This window comes from Vigna radiata, chromosome 9, assembly GCF_000741045.1.
Source record: "Vigna radiata var. radiata cultivar VC1973A chromosome 9, Vradiata_ver6, whole genome shotgun sequence".
NCBI classification, from domain to species: domain Eukaryota; kingdom Viridiplantae; phylum Streptophyta; class Magnoliopsida; order Fabales; family Fabaceae; genus Vigna; species Vigna radiata.
In genome coordinates, this window is record NC_028359.1 from 13,581,758 (window position 1) to 13,602,792 (window position 21,035).

Consider the following 21,035-nt stretch of genomic DNA (forward strand, 5'->3'; position numbering starts at 1 on the left):
AAGGTGGTCTTCAGAATTAACATTTCTATTCCCATTTTGTTTTTTTTTTTATTCCTTTATTCTTTCATGTGACTATTTTTATTGACATAAGATAAAATATTCAACGTAAATAGAAGGTTTTTGAAAGTAAATACAAAGGCCTAAAATTTAGATTTGAAAGATTTATTAAATTTATTAAAATTGAATGTTTAAAATGTCTGGTAAAATATTGTGTTCGTCAAATACATATTTAAGAATTTCTTTTTTTTTCATTTATGACTTAAAAATTTTGTTTTATTTTTTTAATTTTGCAATGTTACTTAAAATAGTTTTTTTCTCATCAACTTTATATGAACATGGCTAATATTTAATTTTAAAATATTTCAATTTGTTAGAGTGGTGGTTAAAAATCAACTAAATTATGACATTTAAATTACTCAAATAGTTAATTTAATCCTAATCAAGTTAAAAATTATCATACTTGTCCATATTTTTCCTCACGTGAAATTTTAGAGTATGATTTTTCCAAATTTAATCAAGATTTGTATATTTTGAATTTATGATAAATAATTTATGGTGTGATATATTCTTCAATTTAATTTTCGAAAAATATTAAAAATGATAGATTGGAATAGATAAAAAGTTATGGCAAAAAAAAGTGTGATGGATTAAATTTTTAAAAGATACTTCAACATAAAGATAATAAAGATAATGTAGAAATGTTACAACTATAACTATATTTTAAAAAGACTTTTTTAAATTTTATGGATATATATTGTAAGAATTTAAAATAAGTTTAATAGATTCAGATGTTCTTATTTGTGCAGTTTTTCATCAAGTAGGTCCCTCTATTTTTAAGTTGATCAATTTGGTCCCTGTTTATGAAAAATTTGAGCAATACAGTCTTTGCCGTTAACTTCTCTAGACGACATCAAAAATCTTGCTTGCTGGCAAGATGAGTTGTCATTTGGAAAGATGTGGCACATAACAAGTTTAATACGTGGACTTAAATTATTTGTTTAGGTTTTAAAATCAAAACTCGCGTGCATTAAGTTAAGCTAAACTTTAAAGAATTAAGGAAATTGGGAAAACTGATTAAAAGGTATTAGGTTTCGACATTGCTCGTGTGCGAAATTGGGGAAATAGGGTTCGTGGCTTAGTTATTCTGGTCGGCAATTGGGGAACAGCGGGGTTTTGTGAGAAATTAGGCTTACAAAAAGTTTCATTTTGGAAAATAATCTTCATATATCGGTGGTTTTGTCGTGGAAAGGTTTGGCAAAGTTGGTTGCACTTGAAGCACGTGTTGAGGTTAGTACATGTGTTTTTTCGATAATGAGGATGGCAATGTTCATGTTAATGATGACTTTATGGAAGACCTGGTTGACTGTGATATACAAGAGGACCTAGGAGATGGAAATTGCTTTGGTGATATAGAAGTTGATGTGGAATATGATGGAGAATCATCCACTAACATTTCTGATACTGATGTTGATGATGGCATAAATACTAATGATAACAGAGGTTTGTCTGATGAAGAATGAGAATCTAAAGAGTTAGTTAATGGAGCAGAAAGTAATGCAGAAGATGATGAAGAGAGTTATGGCAAGTTTGTCACATTTACTATGCCTAAACCAATGGTTGATTACAAGTGGGATTTGGGCACATATTTTGCTTAGAAGGAAGATTTGTTGGATGCCATAAAAACCTATGCAATAGAAAATGGTAGAAATATAAGATATGTTAAAAGTGATAAGAAAAAAGTTAGGGCGAAATGTATGGGTGCTAAAGGAAAGTGTCCCTGGATGGCATATTGTGATTGTATGGATGCAATAACTGTTAGCGAAAATCCCAAAGTTAAGGGAGTAGATATTGTTGAGAAGATAAATATATAGTGGAATGTAGGTGTATCCAAATCCATGGCTTATAGGGCAAAAGTCATTGCTTTAGACCATGTTGATGGGTCTTTCAAAGAGCAATATAAAAGGACCTATGATTATGCAAATGAGGTCCTAACTCGTAATCTTGGATCCACAGTTCAGGTTAAAGTTGAACCAAATGAGGATGAACCTATATTCAAGAGGTTGTATGTTTTTTTGAAGGCCTGCAAGGACAATTTCGTGTCCTGCAGGCCTATTATAGGGCTAAATGGTGCATTTTTGAAAGGTAAATATGGTGAGGAATTGTTGATTATTGTTGGAAGAGATGCAAACGATCAAATGCTTGCATATTCCATTATGGAAGTAGAGAACAAGGCCACGTGGAAATGGTTTATGGAACTTCTGGTTGAAGATCTTGGTGGGGAGCCAATATGTGCATCATGTACATTCATATCAGATCAACAAAAGGTAATTGAAATAAGACCTCTAACAATGCATATGACTATAATCCAGAATATGGTTATTTACTTTGTTATTGAAATAACAGGCCTATTGCAAGCTATTTAAGAAGTGCTTCCAGTAGTTGATCAATGATTTTGCGTTAGACACCTATACGCCAATTTCAAAAGAAAAAAAAAATCCCAGGAAAGCAGCTCAAGAGGTTGATGTGGAAGGCAACTACAACAACTCATCCACAAACATGGGAAAAGGAAATGACAAATATCAAAGAGCTCAACATTGAAGCTTTTAAATATCTAATTAAAATACCTCTCAGGTTTGTTTTCCAATATATGTTGTGTTTGATGCAATGCATACTTCTAATATTTCATAAGCTCATATTAATATATCATAACCTGTTACCATGTAGATACAAGTCCAGATCAAGGTTTACCACCACATCTAAATGTGATACATTAGTAAACAACATGTCAGAGGCATTCAATAGTGTTATGGTGCATACAAGGTCTAAGCTAATTATAAGCATGATGGAGGAGACTCAGTTTTACATCATGAAGAGATGGGCAAGTAACAGAACAAAAAGTCAATCATTGTCTAGGATCATTTGTCCTAAAATCAAGACTAGACTTAATAAGGAGTCCCACTTAACTAAGTTCAAGATTCCTAGGTATGCTTAATTTTGTAATTTGTAATTTGTGTTTTAAATTGTCAATGTACTGAAAAATATATCTTCTTTTGCAGTTGGTCAGCAGAGAAGTTGCTTGAAGTTCGTCATGCCTCCCAAGTTGGGGAGAAGCTTGTAGTTGATCTCGACAAATATGAATGCACTTGTAGAAAATGGGCTATCTCAGGCATTCCATGTTGCCATGCGTTGACTGTTATGAAGTTTCTCAATTTAGATGTAGAGGACTTCATACCTTGTTGGTTTAGGAAGGCAACATATCAAGAGACATACTCTTCAATTGTTTATCTAATAAATGGAAAAAACATGTGGGACATTACACCATACAATGATATCTTCCCTCCAAGAAAGAGAGCATTGCCAGGCATACCAAAGAAGAAAAGGAGGTTAGAAGAATGGGAGTTTATCAGGGATGATATAAGAATGAGGAAGGGTGGTCTACATAAAAGATGTGGCATTTGTAGGCAAATGGGTCACAATAGGACTTCTTGCTAGAAATCAACCCAAGAACTTGTTGTCATTGAGCAAACACAACAAAGTAACCCAACAAATGAACCAATCATGCCATCAACAAATGAGGGTCAAGCATAGAAAGGGAATTTGTTTATGTTTATCAGACTGCACTCAACCATTGTAATAAAGGATGAACCATATTTTTGTAACCATAATTTATTCAAGACTTTAATATTTACTCGTGTGAACCATTTACAATTGTCAACACTTTGTTACTTACTTATGTAATGAAAAGGAACCTCTCATTTTCATTGGTTTCTGCCATCTTTCTTTACTTGTTTGTTGTGTCAATAATTTCATTGATGGAATTCTTATTGGGGGACCCTGTGTAGCCAAATTGATTTTTCTGTATAACAGGTGTGTTAATATTTTCTGTGAGTCGAATTGATTTTTCAGTACTCACCTCAGGTTTATATTTTTGTGTGTGTAATTTTCCTATTATATTATGTTCACTGGTTTCAGGTGGCATATGTTGATTTTGGTGTATATTTGGAGATAACAAAGAACAGATTTAGATTATATTGTGTTCACTGGTTTCAGGTGGCATATCTTAATTGCTTTATATTGGCTCTACTTCATTCTCAATGAACAAAGTATTCAAATTAAAGAGAACACATTCTCATTTCATTCACTCATCAACATCATACAACATTACATTAAAGCATATCAGATTAAACCAAATCTAAAACAAAGTTACAACAAATCATCCCATTCTCATTAACATTGAAACTAAAATCATCTCTATGACACATAAAAAACAAACCAACAATATCAACAACTTTATACACTTTTGAACAATAAACACCAATTTTTGTATCTTAACTATCATTTTCCTAGTACTCTCCAATTCTTCACTGCTGACCAAAGTTTCTTTGTTCCCTTCGCTCTTCACGTAACTACAACTTTCGTCACTTCCAACATTTGTGCACCATTTGAAGAAGTTGCAACTAGTATCTTCAACACCATTATGCAAAACACAACTCTGAATTACAATGCCCTAATCTCAGAAATAGTACCATAAGTGGAATGTATAGGTTCAATCTAACATACCTTATACTTGGAGCATCCCTAAAAATGCTTGCCTCGATTCTTCGTAGTTTTGGCAGTTCTCATCACAGATCTCTCAGTCCACAATGGCAAATAGGGTTTTCGTTCCTTCTACATGTCGACGAATAGCAAGAGTACTTCTTTGACATCCTCTTCGAAAAAGAACGACTACAACCTTGATCCTCACCAGACCCACCCCCTCGCAAAAAGTAATGAAGAAACACCCTTCGAAGAAGAACCAATACAACGTCGCACCCTTTTTAATTAGGGATTTTCAGCTTCAGCTCAAGGATTTAATCAAATCCAAAATGACAGCTTGCAATAGCTAAACACGTGTTTGTGAAAGCTAATTTAAGTCCACATATTAAACTGGTTATGTACCACGTCTTTCCAAATGACAGTTCATCTTGTCAGCAAGCAAGATTTTTTACGCCGTCCAGAGAAGTTAACGGCAGAGACTGTACTGTTCAATTTTTTCACAAACAGGAACTAAATTAATCAACTTAGAAATAAAGGAATCTATTTGTACATAAATAGAAACCTCCGAATCTTTAAACTATTTGGGAACCTACAAAAGGTTGAAGACTTCTCATCTACATTAAAAGATTGAAAACGTATAAGTCAACATATAAAGTAGATTAAAAATAATTAAACAAATTATGAAACTATAAAACAAATGAAGCTTATGAACCTTAGGTACAATAAATAGAGTTTATCGAAATATTATATATAGTCATTTTTCACAAAATATATTTTGTTCCAATTTTTTTTTTCAAACATGTAAATTAATATATTAATAACATTTTATAAATTAGACACCTAAAATTTTAGTACATCTACTTTTACACTTTCAATATATTTAATCAGTATCTGTCTTTGGAAAAACTTTATAAAATTATAACTTATTAGATTCAGAAAATTTTTATATACTTTTTAAAGTAGTCAAAGTTATAAAAACCATTGAAAAAACAATAAAAAAATATATTAAAGATAAAGATTAAATTAATTATAATTCATTTAAAAAATTGTCATATTTGAAGACAATTATCAAATATTACAAATCAATATCTATAGTCTTCAACAAAAGAAAAAGAAAGAAAAAGAGGTTATAGGAAATAAACAGTTTTCACTAACAAAACCATCTGAAAAGTTTAATAATTTTTACAAGTTTATCATTTATACATTATTACAAGATGTCATATGAAATTCATTTAAATTCTTTTAAGAAAAAAGAAACTCATCAAAATTTCAAAAATGTATACTTTGTACTTCAAAAATGTATACTTTGTACTGCTAACAAACTTTTATAATACTTCAAAACATTAATTAAAATACTATATTTCATTATCTCCTTATAAGAAGTCATAATTGTTCTAATTAATTACCAAAGTTTTCTTTTTCAATTTTTTTGAAAGTTTGAACTAAATAAAATGATAATTTTATGACGGATTTTTCTTAAACATCATAAAAAAATGCATTCTATGATGGTTATCGGTCTATCCGCAAATAAAAAACCAGGATTTACTAAGTACAACAAGTAGACCTATCCCTCACTTTTATGCTCATCAACCACACGTTCTGGTACAACCCAACAATTACCCATGCTCCAACCTTCATCCGAAGTCACACCTAACCCTAAAGATAACCATTAATCCATGCAGAAACACCCATTATACGTATATTTACGCATACCCAATAGTAAGAACAAATAATCATAATTCGTAATCATGTACAAATGCATTAAAACAAGGATTACTAATCAAGATAGTTAAGAACATATAACGTACAACAAACAAACAAACAAACAAATGTAAACAATCATGAATCTAAGAAATCAAGAATGTAAGCTCCCCATACCTTGGCCAATACTAAGGCTTTATCTACACCCCAAGGATCACAACAAAACTCCTATTGCATTAACATTTTCTACAACTAATCTTTTTCAGCACTCCAAGGACATTTCTTTCTCTCTCTCTTTCTCTTTCTCTCTCTTTTTATCTTCCTAACAGCTAGAATTTTTATATAGATAGGAGGTGTCTAATATATTTACAACTATGTGTGGGATTAATTTTCCTTGTGCGGAATATACTCATAGAGTACTCTATTTATAATAAAGGCCAATAAAGAGTAATAAGAATCAACTAAGATAAAAGATATAGATAAGATAAAATAGTTTTATCTTTAACTTAATTAAACCTGATAAATCCACAAAGAATATATTTTGTCTTAATATTTTTATTTTTATTTATTATAACGAGTCTATAATAATATATATTATTATTATTATCTAGCCATAATATATAATTCTATATAATAATACTTCAAAACATTCATCCCTCCTTAAAAGAATTTTCGTCCTCAAAAATTTCACTCATATGGAACCATACACTAGGCAGAACTTCATATACTTGCCCCAAAAAATTACATAAATTTTCATAATACAATAACATCAATAATTTCTGAATAGATCAAAAGAGCATCACAACAAACAGTTCAATGTATCTTATAAAACAAAAACACAACTATAGATAACAAGAAAGACTTTACATATTTTCTGATCATGCAAATGAAAAGCTAAAAAAAATTCACAATTAACTAAACCTTATTTCACCTATCAACAAAAAGTCTCATCTCTCCTTTATTAATTTTATTTCTACTTCCTTTCTCATTCACTCAAACCCTGCTACCCATAGACATCCTACCCACTCTTCCTTTTCTTTCACCAAATAACCCCCATGTTTTCCTCCTAAAACTCCAAAAGTTCACCAACACTCCACTATACCAAAAAGTAACCCACTCTTGCCACTGCCCAACATCTTTACTCCTTCTCTTTCACTTTTTTTATCTAAACCCTTCTATGCTCAACGAGATTCTCAACATTATCAAACACATGATCATATGTATATACCTATACGTACAATGCTCATGCAACACAAAACATCATGGTATTATCAAAATCATCACTCAAACCCTCATGTATACATAGATAGATCATGGCCAGTCCCCCTTACCTTGCTTTTCCCTAGACCTCCTTAGAGTCTTTTAGCAAAACGAAGAAGTTTCTCTTCCCTCGAAGCAGCGTCAACTCCTTGAGTCTTGTTGTTCTCTCTTCCCCAGCAAAGAACTAGGATTTCCTCACCACACTCACCGTTTCTCGTGCAAGGATAGAACTGTTTTCATAGTTGCTTTTGGTGATTTGATAAAAACTAGGGTTAGTTTTTCCTTTTCTCACGGTTATAAAATTAATTATTAATTAATTTTCATACTACTTCTAAACACTTTTATCACCCAATAAAATACCTTAATTAAATATTTGATAAAATACCATGATAGCCCAAGATGGTCCAAGAGAGAAAGTCTAGGCCCATATTTTACAGATGACTTCAACTCTCCTTGAAAGTGCTTGGTCATGGTTAGGGGTATGTCATTAATCCCTCTTGAAAAGTATTTGCCCTTTTATCTTCAAGTTGTCTTATGGAAAATACTCTTCCTTTCTGGAGATGTTCGACTTTCTTCCTCCAAGGTTAAAGACCCTTTTACATAAAACATAAGATAGTACATGTATTGGTAGAATAATTATATAGAGTATGTAGCTTCCAAGCATTATACATCTTTGATCAAATGAATGATCAAGGTCTTTGATTTTAGGAGGACTTTCTTTAAAGCTCTTGTTTGCCTTGTGTTGAATGTATGTGTCTTTGGAATGACTTCCCTTTTCAACACAAGGTTTTATTTGGTTTTGTCTTTCCATTCTTCTTGATGAAGATGGTAAGAAGACCTCTTTTGTTTTTTCACCCAAGCCATTGACCTTTAAGATAATGACTCATTTTTTTGGGCACTCCTTGGAATTGTGTACTTTTCTTTGACACTTAGAAAATTGATTGTTGGAAGTGTCTTTATTTTTCTTTTTATCCTTTTATTTTTCTATTTTGATGAAGTACAAACTTCCTCTTATTGTGAGTGATGGTTATTTCATTTGTATGGCCACTATGTATGGATTCTTTATCAAATAACCAAGACTTTCCTAACAAAATATGACAAGCATCCAAAGCTACTATGTCAAATAATACATTATCCTCATAATTACCTATAGATAACTTAACCACCACTTGTTGATTAACTATCATTTCCTCATCATCATTAATCCACTAAAGTTGGTAAGGTTAAGAATGAAATAAGATAGTTAATGTTAATTAACCAACCTAGTGCTACAACAATTATAATATGAACCATTATCCACAATAAGAGAACATGCATTTTCTAAAACTTTGCATCTTGTGTGAAAGATGTTCTATTTTGTGTTAGTTATTGAGAACTAGGTTGATTATGGAGAACTTTCTTATCATAAAAAATTATCCTTCACAATGATGGACATATTCTTTCTTTATTGTGCTAAGCTTTTCACTCTTACTCTCACTTTCCTCACCTTGACTACTATAGACATCAATATCCTTTAAATCATGGTCTTTTTGGTGGGACATTGTGATGAAATGTGATCTCTGAGGGTATGTCATCAGTTTATGAACCTGCTTTGATACCATAAAGAAAATAACACACCTTCTTCTTCATAAAATCTAGCTGAAGGACTCTATACATGTGCCTAGAAAATATATCCAAATTGTGCAATAATACATAAGATGATTTGAGTATTAAGATTTGTGGATAAAGGTAAATGAAGAAAACTTTATCCTTTGTTCTATCTTAGAAAAAGTGTTTTCGAAAAACAAGACATGACGTATTATATAAGATCTTGCAGGTGGAAAAGAAAAAAGGAAAAAGAAATCCTAAAACACCTATGAAAATAAAAGCTTATTCTAAACAAGCGGTGATTGTTCTACAAGAAAGAACTAAAACCCCACTTGGCTTCCAATAGTTTTCAAAATTATCTCTAAGGTAAAAATGTAACTATTAATTTGACACTATCATTATTTTCTTATGAATTTTTCTAAGGCTTTTAGTTTGAACATAAATAATGTAATTGGATTAGTATCATCTTACATTATAAGTTTGTAGTGAATGCTTTTCGCAATGCTAATATTGTTTCTTGGACCTAATATTGTTGGACTACTTCAAGATTTTCTCCATCGGTCATTTTTTCTATTTTCACATTTATAGGAAATGTTTTTGAATATAAATTAGCCAACTATGGGGTTAATCATAAATAAACTTTTATTTGGTGGAACTATTTGCCTAATTTCATGTTATGCCATCATTTTATAAATATGTTTGACTTTCCTAATTTTAAATTTGTTTAATTTTATTTATTACATGAGTTTTTACCCTTCTTCTTTTCTGTATTTTTTTTCTCTTATTTTTAACAATGGTTTACATGTTACAAATAATGAACAAACCAAGGACTCTCAATAACTATAATGTCTTCGTTTCATAGCATTACTTAGCATATCAAATGCTTTACATAAAAATGGAAACAAAATATGCAAAATAAAATAGACAACAAAACATACGAAATCATTGAAAATGATTTCAAATATACAACAATGATTTTTGTAAATTAAGTTGTAAGATTCTATGAATATTTAACATTTAATCATTTATAACTAGTCAAATTACATAAATAAGAATTTCTAAGAGTTAGCAAATTTCATATAAGATTCCTAATAGTACTTAAAATTAAACACTGAAAATTTCTTAAATATAAAATAGTAATTAAATTATAACTTAAACATAATAAATTGTAGTTAATTAACAATAAAAATACTGAACCTAATTATTATCTACCTTGAATTTCACTAAGAGTTACATTGTTGTTTGAGTTAAATTGACTTTTCTGAGAAGACTCTGAACTCTGACAATTTTGTTTTTGAACAAAAGCAACTTGTCTTGGAGGAGGAAGATGTGTAATTTCACTTATAAGCATTAAAACCACAGTTGATATAGATGGTCTTTCTTTTGTAAGTTCTTGCACACATAAAAGTCCTATGTGTATGCACTTCAACATACTTTTTTCAAACATTGGATCCCATATTTCTGGATCTATTATAGTGATAATGTTTCCTTCGTTCCATAGTCTCCATGCCTAAAAAAAAAGCAAAACTTCATTAGAAAAATCAATAATCATTTTGCTTAAGTTCAAACTTCCTTAGAAAATTGAATAAATAAGTTGTAGAAACTTACAAATCCAACAAGACTGAGTGATTGTTCATCATTATGAAAACTAGTATTTCTTCGTCCACTTACAATCTCTAGTAATAATACTCCAAAGCTATACACATCTGATTTTTCGGAGAAAAGTCCCTCCATTGCATATTCAGGTGGCATATAGCCACTATATTGAAAACAAATATTATAATTAATAAATACATTATTTAATATAAAAAGATAATGTATAATGTTAAAATGTTACTTACTAAGTTCCAACAACTCGTTTTGTGTTAGCTTCGTCGTCATCTCCTCCTCTAACAATTCTTGCTAAACCAAAGTCTGATATTTTTGGATTCATATCATTGTCCAGTAAAATGTTGCTTGCTTTAAGATCTCTGTGTATAATTCTTAATCTTGAATCTCTATGAAGATAAAGTATTCCTCGTGCAATTCCTTCAATTATGTTGAAGCGCTTTTTCCAATCTAAACACTTCCTTTGGAGTGGATCTAGAAAAAAATAATGAATACATGAAAAATATGGAAATAAAAGCTAAATTTTATAATGGAAGTTAATAGTAGAATATAGTTACTTAAATCATAAAGAATGTTAGGAATTTAAGTATGAGTTGAAAGTCACACATTGAGTAAAAATAAAAAAGTTAAGTGATATATATGATGGAAGTCTCACATCGACTAGAAGTAAGACCTTTATAATATATAAGTGGAGTGCAAACCTCACCTTACAAGCTGGTTTTGTGAGAACGAGTTAAGTGGTGTGAAGTGTTTTATATAAGCAAATCATATTCCAAGTGTGGTTAATTTTCTCCAAGTCTATCACACCAAAAACAGTTTCAACAAAAACAAATTATCTAACAAGAGACTAAAAGTGGTAAGAACTAACCAAAGAGAAATGAATCCAAACTTTTATTTGGCATAAACTCATAGACCAACATTGGTTCGTCTCCTTCTATGCAACATCCAAGAAGTCTTACTAGATTTCGATGTTGAAGTTTAGAAATCACTACCACTTCATTCATGAATTCTTCCAATCCTTGTCCAGATGTTTTTGAAAGTCTTTTTACAGCAATTTCTTGTCCGTTTTCCAATTGTCCCTAAGATAGTAAAATATGATTAATACTAATTTATGATTATTATTAATTTTTAAAAAAAATAAACATCTTTTATACAAATAAAATTACCTTGTATACAGGACCAAAACCTCCCTTTCCAAGCATATTACCGAAGTGAAAATTGTTTGTAGCATTTGAAAGCTTTTCAAACTTAAACAGGGGCAACTCTTCCAATTTAGTAATTTCCTTTTTATTTCCGGTAATCACATCTTGAGGGACACTTCCTGAGTTAGCAATATACGAATTAGTAATACAAATTATTTAGGTGAAATAAATTAGGAATAGAAATTCTAAAAGCAAAATTTAACTATGTACAATTCATGATATGTTTTATATTTGAAATTTTCAATTTTTTACATGTAATAATGAATATGATAATGTTAATGTTTAACAATTAAATTGAAAAACAAAAATATCAATGCATATAAATTTCACTTTAGTATCAATTATTGTTTATAATTATATAAAAAAAGATTAATAAGTATATAGTCAATTCACTAATCTAGATTAGCTAGAAGTAAAATCCTTATCAAATAAAAATAGGTCATGAATGATCTTGATTATGCATCATGTCAAGCTTTATTATGGAAAGACAAAGCTAAAATGTTTTGGTTCAAGGATGGGATAAAAACGTTTTTTTAATTATGTGATTAAAATTGTGTTAATGCTAATGTTCAAACCATTTATTAAAATTAAATTAAAACATGGAATAAATAATAAAAACTTGATCTAATTTACTATCTGGATGGAGATCAAATAACATACATATTAAAAAGATAATGATATTTAGACAACATTTTTTTCACAACATTTGAACATAACACGTAATCAATATTCAAATGTTGTGAAAAAAATGTTGTCTAAATATCATTATCTATTAAAAAAGACTCTCAGAACTCAAACTTGCAACATTTGTAATTATGGTAAATGTTTAGAGTTAGAAAGATGGAAATTCTTGAAAATGGTATTAGAAAGTAATGTCACTTTAAGAAAGAATGTTAGATATTTTTAACTTTCTTAGTACATATTTTATACTGATTAGTATTTCATTTAAGTCGTTATGCTTTTGAATGTTTTAGGAGTTAGTTTCTTATTGTATAAAGTCTATTTAAAAAAATTTCTTAATTAAATAAATAGTGTATATTTTTAAGAAGAGTATCTCTTTTATCTTTTATTTATGCTCTTCATATATCAATAATTAAATTTATCACGTTTGATGGAAAAAAATATAAATGATTCTTTCATATACTTAAATTTTTCATATTTATTTAATATTTTTTTTTAGTTTTTTTTTTTTTAAATATAATTTATAATTATTTCATTTTTTATATTCTGTATCAAATGAATGTAAGAGTGATTAATATTATCGTTAAAAAAATATTATAAAAGAGAACAGCTTGACTTTGAAAATAGTTGTAATAAAAAATTCAACATTAAGGTTAGAAAAACAAGCTAGCACACATGGCTACATCAACCTATTCATCGTATCTTTTTCGTACTATATTCCTGCTGCTAAAGATTCGTTCAAATTTGTCGGGCGATATTATTTTAATGTTTTTGTCTTCCTTTTACCGAAGTTTCCCTATCATGGAGAATGAGTAATGTCCACTCTTTTCTTAAGTAATGAAAGAGAAATAGTGTAGAAAAAAGAAGGGAAGATTGGAAAATAGTAAACGTGATAAAAAAAATTAAGGAAAAAATTAAATAATTATTCAGATAAAAATATGAAAAAAGTTTTTCTAATAATATTTTTTTAATAATTTTTTAACAACGTATATATGACATCTTATAATTGATTTGTTTAAATATATTTTAAATATAAATTTAAATAAATCAAAAAATAATGATATATGTCGTATCATCAAAAATTGTTAAAAAAAATATGAAAATATTAAGGTCGTATAAATATAAGGCAACTTTACCTGTATGGTTAGGAGCAAATTTCCGCCACAAAAAATAAGCACCGATTGCAGTTGCTAATGCTCCAATTGCAGTCATAATACCGATTATTATTAATCCCTTGTTTTCTTTTCTCTTTTTATCACTACTTCTAGCTGCATGTTATAAAATAAAAAACAGTTATAAATAAAGAATAATGATGTCATGATATATTTTTATATTTATTTAAAAAAATATAAGGATAAAATAATTATAAAAAGATAAATTTAAGTATTTCTTTTAAAAAAAAAGAAAATAAAAACTAAAAAGAATAATTTTAAATTAATATAAAAAGTTTAAGTATATTAAAAAATATTTTTCTAAACAAATGATGAAGTTTAAGCTTCCTAACATGTAAAAAGGAAAAAGGTACGTTGTTTTTCTTTCTTTAGTTATAAAAATAAATAACATATTTTTTTCAACTGGTGATTAATTTCAAATTATTTACACAGTCAGTTTAGAAGATAAAATTTATACCTTAGAGTTGATGAAAGATTCTCAACATAATCTAAAATTTTAACATGAATTTATATCTAATTTAATATTACAAAATTAATTTTGTATTATAATGTAATATAAATTGGTTATTTATATAATCAACATAATATCTCAAACATTTTTATGGTTTAAAAGTTTGGAAGAAAAACACTACAAGAAAAAATAATAAGAATTAACATAAGTTTTCCAAGTAAAATATGCTTAAAATTGTCATATTTAAAATTTGGACACCATCTTAATAATTAAATTTATACTTAATTTAATATCATAAAATCCACTGCCGAAAATAAGTGTTTGCACCTATTTATACAATGATCAAATTTCTTTATCTCCTAAAAGGCTTTGTCTCTTCCAATTTTTTTTTTTCTAGATATAATGATAAAAGTAATATCTTTTAATTTTAGACTATTTGATATATTTTGATCTCCTGAAATTTTTGTACATTCATTTTGATATCTCAAACTTTTCCTAAAGATCTACCAACCTACTTATACTTATATATTATGATTTAGTCTAAATATGCTTTTAGTCCCTAGCGATTTTGGTTTTAGTCCCTCTTTTAAACTAAGGTACAATTTAGTCCTTCAACTTTAGAAAATTCTGGTTTTAGTCCTTTTTACCAAATTTTTTTAACTTTATTTGTTGTTTCAAACGCGTTTTTCAGTTAACATTGAAGCAAAAATGTGTCAAACAATGTAAACAATTCAAATGCTATAATGAAACATGCTTGAAAAAACATTACCATATAATCTTCCAACATTTTGATACTATAAAAGTTGTATATAAAACATTAAAATATGTAAATGATATTAAAAAATAAGTTTTCAGACTATAATTATAATTATTGTAACTGTCAAATGAATATCAATATGTGTCATGCTATCCTTATTCAATTCAAAGAAAAATGATACTTTGATATTCATAAATTTTGTAAATTCATCTAACATTATCCTTTCTTGAGTAATAATACCATATGACACACTTTTACACTCATTTGACACAGAAAATAAGGATAAAATGGTCCAAAAAATATAAAGTTTTGTAATTTTTCAAAAAAAAAAAAGAGTAGAAAAATAAATAAGAATAATATCAAATAAATGTAAAAAATTTACCTATGTGAAAGAATATTTTCATCCTTTCTTACTTTTTATTACCCTTGTTAGGTATGTCAAATGAATTTAATGTCTATCATACTACTCTTATTCTAATCCAAAATATTATGAGTAAGGAGAGAAAACATACGTAGAAGTTGTGATGGCACACGAATGAAGAGATCAACCCCTCCATAAGGAAATTTCTGCAGATCAATCAATTCTCTGCTCCAATACATACAACCAATAGAAGAATCATATGCATAAGCCAAGCAAGAGCAATTTGCCAAGCAATCTGCACCACATTTGTCTTGGTTTCCATCTGATCTTTCCGCAAAGTCAGGCACTTTCATATTATTCTTCTGCAAAAAACCATCATCTCCTTGAACTTCACTCTCATTTCTCAACTGGGTACAATTCAGTGGCACAGTCCTCACACACCCACTTGTCCAATTTCTGCTGTTCCATTCCTCTGGCTTGCTTGGCTCAAACCCCTCTAAACAGCTGCAAATTGGTGATGTGGAGTTATCACAGCTTCCAAAGGGTCCACACTTCCCATAAAAGTCACATTCATTTTGATCCACCTCAAGTTCCAGAAACTTGGTTCTGTTCAAAAACTCTACCAATTTCAGTGTGCCATGTGGGGTTATGGTAAGGATTCCAAACATTGCAGGTTTTTCAAAGTTGTAGGTTAGATATGCAGTTCCATTATCATTAGGCTCAAAACGCCATCCATATAAGTACTCAGTTAACATTCTTGGTGAACCAAGGAAAACTCTTCCATTCCATGGACCAGTTCTCCAATATGGCTTTGTTTTGTTGTACCAGAAAAACACTTCTGGTGTATCCAACCTATCAAGGCTCCCAGTGAAGTACCCAGATGAAGGATCAGAACTGCTTTTCCATGACACATACTGAATTTTCTCACCTGTTATATGATCCACAGATTCCACATCAGATCTTCCTTTACATGTTCTTTTGTTTCACATGAGTATAATATCATAATCAAGTCTTTCAATCAATGTGTGGAAAAGAAAAAACTGTGATTGAAAGAGAAAACTTGTGGATACTTCCACCAATGGCATAAAAGGAAAACACACATACAATAGTAAATGAAAGCACGGTGAATCATGGCTTACCAGTGATCCTATTGGTCGCAATTTTCATATTTGGCACAGCAATATCAGCAGGGTGTGTGAAACTGTCCCACAATGGTGTTAAACTTGAGTCACCACGCAGGATCAGATTTCCTGAATTGTCAAGTTGAGCAGTAGTGTTGGTAGCATTAACTGATATATTTGTTGACCATATCACACTATTTTGTCCATTCAGTACCACAAGATTCCCATCCTTGTGAATTTTGAACACCCCAGATGAATCATTCAGTGGTTGATCTCTATTTCCTACCCATATGATGTAGGTTTGAGAGAGATACCAGATTGCAACATAGCGATGTGTGGAGTTTCCAGGGCTGAAAAATCCAAGCTTGAAGTCACCGTTGCTTGAGCTTATAGTCTGAGAGTCAGAGTCCCTGATGAAGCTGGTTGATGTGATGGTATCATTCACAGAGCTTACACCTAAACAGAAGCTGGAAAGTATGAGCAGAAAAAAGTGATTGATGCTAGTTGGAAAACCCATGAATGTGGGAAACTCGGTGTTGTTTGAATGATGATTCTCTCTTTGTACTATTTTGGGTTTTCCATGTTAGTCTTCAAAATCCATATGTTCATGTTGAGCACCAAACTATGTTCTGAGTTGACTTTAGTTACGCGTTAAGCATGCTAAGTAGAGTGGGAAAAAAAGAATTCTGTATTCACATTATTTTATTCAGAGGCCAACTTGCGTGTACCCTGTAACCCAAAATTAATAATTGAACTAAGACTACAATTCATTTTATGTCAATTAATTAGGAAATTTTGGCCTAATGAGATAGACAAATTAATATATAGAAGATGAAGGTTGAAAGTTAAATTATAATGTATAACTGAAATACAAATCTCTCTTTATCGATTTTGTAGAATTGAGTTAGGTTTAAAATTCACTTGTTAATATGATATCGAAATCTATTCTAATGAGATTTATATGATATATTTATACCTCAACGTGATCAGATGTATTGGAAGTCTCACGTCGAATTGTTGTTAAAAAATTATTTTTTAAATATGAATAGGTAAGTGTTTGAAAATTTATACTAATTTGATAAGAAAAAGAGAGAGAAAATAGTTATATTTAGTTATAAGCAATATGTGGAAGCCAAGAGCCAAGAGACAATATATCTTATTATTTGAGCTTACTTTTTGGACATTAATCTATGGAACTATTCAACGGGTTCATTATTTTCTTTTGTTATTCAGGATATTTTCATATATTGTTTGAAAAATAATTCTATTCTTTTTATTTTTATTTTTATAAGAATTGGACAGGACATCATTCACATGATCACAAACATTATTATGTAGACAATTTTTTCTATTGTGAAGAAGATTATTGCTTTTTCGAAAATGATACCCACTTTACAAATTTTTATAATAATAATGTATATATATATATATATATATATATATATATATATATATATATATATAATAATGTGTATTAGACTTTAAAATTAAAAAATAAAATAAATATGATTATAATAAGTTATTTTGAGTTGTCAAATATGCGTAGGTGATATTATTATCTTTTCTTTTTACTAATAAGTACTATCTTTATAAAAATTTCTCTTTAGAGGTTTAATAAATATTGAATAGATTTTTATCACCTTGCAAATTGAGATTCCAACATTTTTTCAAAGTGATAAATTAAACACAAATCACTTTGGTTAAGTGAGTTATCTCTTGGTGACTAAACTTAAATTATATTAATCAAATATGACTATTACTTTATAAAATCAACCAATCGAATTAAATCTACTTAAATTGAAAGCCAAATGAACTAGATAAAAATAATTAAATTCAATTTAAACTATAATTTTTGGAATTAACTTGTGGAATCCAACTTATTTTAATAACTATTTTTCTATAAATTAATTTTTTTAACAAGAATAAATTAAACATGATAATTCACATCAATCTAGACTAATTATTTCAAAATAAACCTTGTTTCTCCCAAACTAAATATTTTCTATAAAATAAACAAGTTTAAGAATAGGAACGACGGAAATCAGGTTATTAATTTATTTTGGTTGACTCTTGATAATTTATTATTGCAAAAAAATAAAAAAACTCGATAGTTTTTTATTTATTTCTGATGGATAAGAATTGAATTCCGATATAAGAAGAGTCACAATAACTTGTGCACATACTTAATTAACAACTGATTAAGACTCTTTTATACTTAATATATATATTAAGGTTATTGCATATGGAAAAATTAATTAAAACTATTATATTTTAGCAAAAAAAAAATGTAATTATTTCTTAGCTATGTCATCACTAAATACAATGTTATAAACTAAAAGCAGTAGAGAAATTAGAACAATTGTTAGGAAGTTATATAGTTTTCTTATATAGAGAGTCAACAAGAGAAAACAAAAACTTAGGTGAGAATCAACTTTGGCTACAATGTCACTTCACTATGACTTGGTCCAACTTCTCTTTTTCTATTTTAATGAGATACAAATTAGTATTACATCAATCAATATTAAAATTTTAAAAACAAAATTAATATTACATGAATCAATATTAAAATTTTAAAAATACAAATTTAGTAATATCTAAAAAAAAACACACAGACACACATTTAGACACTTAAAATTAATAAAGTTTTATGATGATTAAAGAAATTATTTATATAATTTAAAGTGATTTTTTTAAACATATTTTCTCATTAAAAATGAGAAAATTAAATGAAATATCAATTAATTAAAATTTATTTTTGAAATGATATCATTAATTAAGAGATTATTTAGATACGAGTTTAATTCGTTTTTTTTTTTATATTGAATCCATAAAGTGACAAAGAAAATTTAACCTGATTAATTGAATTAATAATAAGATTAGTAATTTAAGTGAAATGAAAGAGACCTAATTAATGTTTATATGTCCAATTACTTCTAGTTAATAATAGTTAAAAGTAAGTTTGTGCATGGAGATGTGGGGTAACTAATACTTAAAAGGCAAGTGGAAAATGGTACCTAATACTGTTATAAGTGAGTATTTTTTTTAAGGTATATTGTTGGAATTGAAATGACATACTGAAGCTCCACAAAGATAAAGATATGATGAGAAATTTGAACTTTAAATATATTTAGGAAAAATATTCTTTTGACACATCAAAATTTTTTATATTCGTTTGACATTATTTTTACTTTTTACTTTCTTCTTTCTTGAAAATATACAAAAGTTTATAATTTTATGTCCATTTTACCCGTATACTTTGTATCAAATGAATGTAAAAATGTGTCATAATACTATTCCTCTATATTTATTCCTTGTAATTTGTTGTTTTTAGGATATCTAGATATGTTTTGTGGGTTTCGTAAGGGTTTAGGTTGTACTTACATTTATTATTCATGACTTTCAACCATTCTTCTCTTGTATATGGTGTTTATGGTGACCGTTGGAAATCTCACATCGATAAAGCCATTTTAAGTTTATAATATATAAATGAAATGTAAATCTTTCCTTATCGATTTAGTAGGATTGAATTAGACTTAAAGTCCACCTCTTAATATGTTATCATAGTCTATTGTAATGAGATCTATAAGGACATTTCACCCTTGAGATGTCTATACTCAATGTGAAGGAATGTGCTGGAAGTCCCTAGTCACCATGTGTTTTTTAATTAAATTCTCTTTCATTTATTTTTGTTTTGTGAAATCTCTATTTTCTCTTTATTCCTGATAAAAAATCAGTTCTAGAATTTAATTTAAAAATAATATATATTACGTAAATAGACTATATATTTAATATTTTTAGATATTAACGAGTAACATATTTAAATCTATGAACTAAATTGCAAAATTAGCACGAGAAAGTGTTAATACTTTGCCAAAAGAAAAAAAAAATATCATTGAAACTTTCAACGAGTTAAGAAAAATACTTTTGCTATATAAAAATAATATATAGGTGTTTGAATGTAGATATTGTTTACTTTAAAACTTGGAGAGGAGGTGGAACGTTTTAAATAATCTACTAATTAATTCTCACCACATATCACGCATTATGAAATTTTAAGGAAACTAGGTCATTACGACTAATGTATTTATTTAAGAGTTTGGAAAATTGCAGAATAAAAAATATTTTTTAAGAGTTTGGAAAATTGTCGATTATGATTGTTTGAAAGGATATTGAGAATTGGTTTCTCTATTTTCTTAGTTTGACTTCCGAAATATTTTATTACACAGAAAGGGACAACTGTTACGTGCAGAAATTTAGTCAAAATCGCAGGAAGGATGACTTATTTTATTTGGAAAATATTCTTTTAATAATATTATTTTAATAATTCTTTTACAATAATTTGTGATTGGTTAATATAAATAAATAGATCAATAAAATATAATCTATTTAGTTGTCAAGGAACTTTTTATTTTTATATTATTATAGATAAGGGTGACTTAGTTTTCTCTTGCGTCAATTATTAATTTTGACTTTCCCTTCTTGTCATAAATTATTTTTAATTGTATTTTCATAATTTTTAAAACGATTATTTTATTAATGATTTCAGAATCATATGTTACATAAATCTTTTAAAACAAGCGTTTCATACTTTCCAGCAC

At 28.5% G+C, this 21,035-nt stretch overlaps 2 protein-coding genes across 3 annotated transcripts; one reads left to right on the top strand and one right to left on the bottom strand.

The window, feature by feature from the left end:
* The first annotated feature begins 1,895 nt into the window (after positions 1 to 1,895).
* On the top strand, positions 1,896 to 3,492 carry LOC106773389. Its single transcript, XM_014660087.1, has 4 exons — positions 1,896 to 2,324; positions 2,462 to 2,631; positions 2,725 to 2,982; positions 3,057 to 3,492. Exons 1-4 carry the CDS (start codon positions 1,896 to 1,898, stop codon positions 3,490 to 3,492), a joined length of 1,293 nt encoding a protein of 430 aa, XP_014515573.1.
* Positions 3,493 to 10,287: 6,795 nt separating this feature from the next.
* LOC106773735 (G-type lectin S-receptor-like serine/threonine-protein kinase At1g11330) lies at positions 10,288 to 17,020 on the bottom strand. 2 transcript variants are annotated; one of them, XM_014660479.2, is made up of 8 exons: positions 16,456 to 17,020; positions 15,468 to 16,244; positions 13,712 to 13,843; positions 11,859 to 12,013; positions 11,561 to 11,771; positions 10,926 to 11,166; positions 10,693 to 10,843; positions 10,288 to 10,594 (listed from the first exon to the last, which is right to left on the bottom strand). In XM_014660479.2, exons 1-8 carry the CDS (start codon positions 16,952 to 16,954, stop codon positions 10,289 to 10,291), a joined length of 2,472 nt encoding a protein of 823 aa, XP_014515965.1. In that variant the 5' UTR covers positions 16,955 to 17,020; the 3' UTR covers position 10,288. The 2 variants fall into 2 exon arrangements, with proteins under 2 accessions (XP_014515965.1, XP_022642159.1); XM_022786438.1 differs by lacking the exon at positions 13,712 to 13,843.
* Positions 17,021 to 21,035: the final 4,015 nt, after the last annotated feature.

What these genes read in the sequence shown, in the direction of transcription:
- LOC106773389 (XM_014660087.1), top strand. Translation starts at nt 1,896, where the DNA reads ATGGCTTATAGGGCAAAAGTCATTGCTTTAGACCATGTTGATGGGTCT. An exon ending in TCATATCAGATCAACAAAAG is followed by an intron (nt 2,325 to 2,461) that starts GTAATTGAAATA and finishes ATTTTGCGTTAG; the next exon opens with ACACCTATACGCCAATTTCA. An exon ending in ACTAAGTTCAAGATTCCTAG is followed by an intron (nt 2,983 to 3,056) that starts GTATGCTTAATT and finishes CTTCTTTTGCAG; the next exon opens with TTGGTCAGCAGAGAAGTTGC.
- LOC106773735 (XM_014660479.2), bottom strand. Translation starts at nt 16,954, where the DNA reads ATGGGTTTTCCAACTAGCATCAATCACTTTTTTCTGCTCATACTTTCC. An exon ending in ATTTGCTCCTAACCATACAG is followed by an intron (nt 12,014 to 13,711) that starts GTAAAGTTGCCT and finishes TTGCTAACTCAG; the next exon opens with GAAGTGTCCCTCAAGATGTG. An exon ending in TTTGGATTCATTTCTCTTTG is followed by an intron (nt 11,167 to 11,560) that starts GTTAGTTCTTAC and finishes ATTTTTTTCTAG; the next exon opens with ATCCACTCCAAAGGAAGTGT.